Below are 5,548 nucleotides of genomic sequence, written 5' to 3'. Positions count from 1 at the left end.
CTTTCTTCAACGCATCGTATTTGTTTTCATTTGCTTTCACATTAATAAGGCTTTAAAACATTTTTAAATAATTATTTTGATATTTTTTTCGTTAGAATAACTATTTCTTGTAATTTAAGATTACAAAATTTACCGATCCGGCAGAGAAACATCTTAATTATGTTGGTTAAAGTTAAAAAATGGTACAGTAGGAGCTGAAGATAGACTATGTACGGCCATGATAACAACTTACTGACGTGCAAATGTTGTTGACTGAACTGGAAACTGTTGAGGCGGATTCTGTCCTCGTTGCTTCGCATGCTTCTTGCATAATGAACTTTTTTTTTAGAACTAGGTTATATTATACGAAGCTAGCTGCATTGGTTTCAACGTGCAGAAACAAGCTAGCGATTGAACAGACAACAACTGAACTGAATCATCTATCACTACAGTGCATGCACTGTGACTAGTGACAGTCTGTGGCATGTGTATTTCGCCATTCTCACGATTCGACAAGATCTAGTATATTAACTGATTATTTTGATTAGCATCATTCAGCTCCGCCTACTGTTTGATGCCGTTTGATGTTTAACATTTACTAGATTCTCCCATTATCTGCTTGGATATCATATTCATAACAAGGTCTACATTTACTCTTTATTGTCAGTTAGAATTCGGTCTGATTTCGACTGACTCATTTTGTGAAAGAATTGTGTTTCCCGACGTCTGCAAAATGCCGAAGCGAAAGCATAGATCCAGTCGGCGTGATCGTGAAGAAAAGCCAGGATGTCTTGTTCACTGGTTTCGTAAAGGACTTCGTCTTCATGATAATCCTGCACTCAAGGAAGGACTCAAATCAGCCAGTGGATTCAGATGTATTTATATTCTAGACCCTTGGTTCGCAGGATCTTGTAGCAAAGGAGTCAACAGATGGAGGTAACTATAATATTTGATCTGAAACATAACAATTAACATCATCCGTTGAGAGCAAAAACAAAAGGGTGTTAACTGATTTTGCTCCAGTCGAGGTCAAAGCCCTTGTGTTTCTCATCAGATGGTGTTACAATTTTAATATTTGATGGTTTAATTGGTTTTGTAGACCTATTTCTCGACTAATATTGTAAAACGAGTGAAAAAGAGGAGAACAAGGTAGACTATTTTGTAGAGATTTACAAAGGTCAGTTTTACTCATTATGATACTTTTGATAGAGATAAAAATATAGCTAGATGTAGCTAGTCTACATGTACATGTACATGTATTAGCTAGATTATCGATTAGGCCTTAGACCTAGTCTAGTCAATCTTTTTTTTCAGTGAGGATGGAGAGGTAATGAAGAAAAAAAAAACATAATAGAGAGAGAGAGAGAGAGACCCATTGCTTAATTTTGGCTTTGTTTTTTTAGTCTTAAGAGATTTTGAGAGCCAATACAATTGTCATGATTGTGAGTGTTTTTGTAGAGAGAAAGAACAAAACAAGCTAAATGGCGATAAAAGAGAAAACTTACAAACACACAATTTAAATGGCGATAAAAGAGAAAACTTACAAACCCACAATTTAAAAGAGAAAACTTACAAGCAGCCATGCTGAATCAACTTAAATGGGCAAGTCTGCCGGAAATAAGGGCTCAGCAAAAAGTAGGCATGGTTTACAGCATACTCCATGGCCTGGTTGATCTTCCAGTCACCTACTTCATACCCGTTGTTGGTCCCAGCACCCGTGGAAATCCACAGAAGTTCCATGTCCCCTTTGCCCGAACTCTGCTATTCCAAACCACATTCTACCCAGATACTTTCCGACTGTGGAACTCCTTACCATCTGCTGTCGTCGATTGCACCTCTTTGGAACTTTTCAAGCAGAAGGTGCAACACATCAAGCTCCGTTGAGCTTCAGACTGTTTTTTTAGCTGCACAAAGAATTCTTGTAGAGCCTTTTTACTTGCACTGTACACTCAGCACTTGACAAGCACAAGGTACGATAATACGCCAACGGCGGACTGTACTATACTGGAAGAAGAAGAAACACACAATTTTTATTGTGTGTTTGTAAGTTTTCTCTTTTATCGCCATTTTATCGCCATACAGGAACATGTATGTGGTACTGGACAGGACCAATTGGTATACGTATACATGTAGGCTCTCAAAATCTCTTAAATCTCCACTGCACTACTTACATGTTCATGTACATTGCGCCCTCTATATAGCAAACAATGCCTATTAAAGTGGTGATCGTTGCTCCCCCATGATCCCCTTTTTCTTATGTTAACTGAGAGCTGATTTGATGAGATAACCACCTGTCAATGACCAGGCAGGGAGGTCTAATCCCTCCTGGCCAAAGTAGTGCAGATAGGCTTTAAGAGTAAAAACAAAAATAGAAATAGGAGTGGTGAGCCACAAAGCTTTTGAAGGGTATGAAAGAGCTATGGTTTATTAAAGTAAAAATCTATTTATCTGTCTTTCTCTCTCCTTCCGCATCCCCTATCTCACTCTCTCATTACCTCTCTCATTCCCCTCTCTCTCTCTCTCTATTTCTCCTCTCTCTTTCTCTTCTCTCTCTCCTCTCTCTTTTTCTTCTCTCTTTCTCTCACTCTCTTTCTCTCACTCTCCATTTTGGTCTCTCTCTTTCTCCACTCCCCCCCCTCTCTCTCTCCCTCTCTCCACAACATTTCCTGTTACCCCCTCTCTTTCTCCATTCCCCCTCCCCCTCTCTCTCCCCTCTCTCCCCTCTCTCCCCCTCTCTCCCCCTCTCTCATTCTCTCTCCCTCTCTCTCATCCCATATCCCCTCTCTCCCCCAACATTGCTTTTTACCCTCCTCTCACAATCTTCTTCTGTTTCCTCTTCACCAATCAGGTTTCTATTAGAATGTTTGGAGGACCTAGACTCCAGTCTGAGGAAGCTCAACTCGAGACTCTTCCTAATCAGAGGCCAACCTGCAGATGTGCTTCCAAGACTCTTTAAGGTAATTCACACACTTTTAGTTTCACACTACCCCATTTGCCACTTGTGACCCAGGTGTAGATTGTAGAAAATCTAGAATATATGGGTGCTTGGTAATAGAATTTCTTGAATGTGCCAAGAAAATTGCTGTTAGAGTACTTAGTATAAAAATACAATTTTCTAATTACCTTGGATGCAAAAAATTGAATATTATTTCTACTATTATCTCTCTAGTTATTGTCATTGTTGTGTTATTTTGATTATTATCATCATCAGCATTACAAGGCCAATTATTATGGTAAATTTTATCTTTGGAACTTTGAAACAGAAGGAAATACAACAGAAACATAATATTATACAAATGCAAAAAGGAGGAGGAAAAAAGAAAGAAATTATAAATGCGGGTTAATTTGGATATTCAGCATTGCAGCAGGAATTAAAATGTGTTCCATCGTATTCACAGCTAATCAATTTCCCTCATTTTGTATGACTTTGTTTAGGAATGGAAAGTAACGCAGCTGTCGTTTGAAGAGGACAGCGAGCCGTTCGGGAGGACCAGAGACAAGGCGATCAGTACCTTAGCGCAGGAGGCCGGAGTGAAGGTCATCTCTAAGGTGTCTCATACCCTCTATGATCCACAAGAGTGAGTAGAGATCTGTTTCTATTAACCCTTAAAGCCCCACTATTGAAGCATTAAAGGGACTTGGGGGGGGGGGGGCATTTGGGAGGACCCGAGACAAGGCTATCAGTACCTTAGCGCAGGAGGCCGGTGTGAAAGTCATCTCCAAGGTGTCACATACCCTATGAGGCTGTTCACACCGCAATGAGATAGCGCGGTCTATCGTAGCACCCCCTTTATTCTAGCGCGTGCTAGACCGCGCTATCTCTCGTGGACCACCCCCAAGAGGTGCTCCAGTGGCACGCCGTTTTGGCTCGCCGTGGCTCGCTGTTGGGCGGACCGAAACGATGTTGTACCTTCCAAACCGCAGAGATAGCGCGGTCTAGCGCGCACTATCTCTGCCGGTGTGAACAGCCTCTATGATCCACAAGAGTGAGTAGAGATCTATCTGTTTATATTGAAGCATGTCATTTCATTTCATTTCGTTTATTTCCATTTCCAACAAAATAAAATGAAGTACATGGGATTGCATTGTACATAGTAAAACAATGAAACTTAACAATATATTTGTAATTGGTCCACAGTGTACAACAGGCATATGAAACAGGTTGGTCATGGAGGGGACTGCTGAAAAGCTAGGCTTGTAGATTGCAGCCCCCTATAACTTATAGTTGCAAAGATAGTATACCAATAATAAGGGAACACAGTACACACAAATACATAACCTGGATAGACATATCATAAAAGGAGTGAAAGGGACAAGGAAAGTAGGGAGACAAGGAACGAGAGAGGGTAGGACTCTTACCTATAACGCATTAACAACTTTACATTGCAAGCAAAAACCATAGTTCTTATATTTCACATTCCAGAGGTTTGTCTGAAGTTGCTACAAATACCCATGAAGACCAAAATCGAAAATCCCACCTGAATTGTGGTTCTTTGAAAGTTATGTCATAAAAGAAGTAATTAGCATTTTGCGTTCCGACCACATCTTTTGGCGACATTACATTTTGCTAAGGCGCCTAATAAATGATTACTAAATGAGAGTAGACGATGAGAGTATTGAAAGATAGAGGAATTATATATATTTCAAGCAAATCAATTAGTAGAACATTGTTTAAGTGGATGACTGGATGCAAAATATAGTTTTTGTAAGTTTTTTTCTTCTTTCTGCTCTCTAAACCACTTACCTTTACATCACTGCATGAAAAAAGAAAGAATAACTTTCATTAAGTTCCTTTCAAAATGCAATGTCACCGGAATAAGGTTAAAGCTTATCTGCCATAGTTTACAGGAGGGATTAGAGCGCCCTGCAAGGTCACTGTACAGGTGGTTATCTCATCAACTCAGCTCTCAGTTAACATAAGAAAAAGAGGATTATGGGGGACCAATGGTCACCGATTAGGCATTGTTTGGTGTAAGAGGGCGCAAGTAGCTACAAGTAGTGCAGTGGGCCTTTAAGTGAGTTTAACCGTTACAGGACTAGTACATTTGAAGACAAGTACAAGACAAAATGCCACCACAATTTCACATCAGATGTTAACTCATCATTCATTAAACAATAACTACGATGCACGTCTCATGTTATTTCTGCAACTTGGCTCTAGACCAGAAAAAAGAGGAAATCCAAACCTCGCAGATCAAGTTGAATAGCCCCCTCGAGAGCTTTAGAACTCATGCTGCAACATGTGACTTGAAGTCTCACTCGGATGTTTTCCACCCTGTCTTACGTGGGCTGTGTGTACCTTATATAGATCACGTGTCGTACCACACTTTCTGACAATTCCTTGAGGCTGTAGATGCGTCACTCCATGCAATTTTATTTGGAAGGCAAAGTGCGCATGACGGCATGAGTGTGTTTTAGATTGTACATATACATGTACCTTTTTACAATGTACATGCTGTGCATGTCACTGTATTCAGCCATTTTTTGCCGTTTGCCTGTAATTATGAATTCATTGCCTTTTTCTTTGTGCATGTTTTTGTACATTATGTATATTTAATTAAACTGGCAT

The 5,548-nt window shown here is 39.9% G+C and overlaps 1 protein-coding gene across 1 annotated transcript in view; it reads left to right on the top strand.

Annotated features, from left to right (window-relative positions):
- Positions 1-202: 202 nt before the first annotated feature.
- The window catches only part of LOC580742 (cryptochrome-1), a 21,649-nt gene continuing 16,303 nt past the window's right edge, over positions 203-5,548 (top strand). The window contains exons 1-3 of the mRNA XM_780780.5: positions 203-915; positions 2,828-2,936; positions 3,415-3,557. Coding sequence (XP_785873.3) covers positions 713-915; positions 2,828-2,936; positions 3,415-3,557 — 455 coding nt within the window. The 5' untranslated portion in view covers positions 203-712. The remainder of the gene's footprint in view (positions 916-2,827; positions 2,937-3,414; positions 3,558-5,548) is intronic.

Source organism: Strongylocentrotus purpuratus, unplaced genomic scaffold (assembly GCF_000002235.5).
Source record: "Strongylocentrotus purpuratus isolate Spur 01 unplaced genomic scaffold, Spur_5.0 spur5_scaffold_17, whole genome shotgun sequence".
In the NCBI taxonomy this organism is placed as follows: Eukaryota; Metazoa; Echinodermata; class Echinoidea; order Camarodonta; family Strongylocentrotidae; genus Strongylocentrotus; species Strongylocentrotus purpuratus.
Note: the sequence above shows the minus strand (reverse complement) of the source record. Positions and strands in the feature narration are given on the sequence as shown.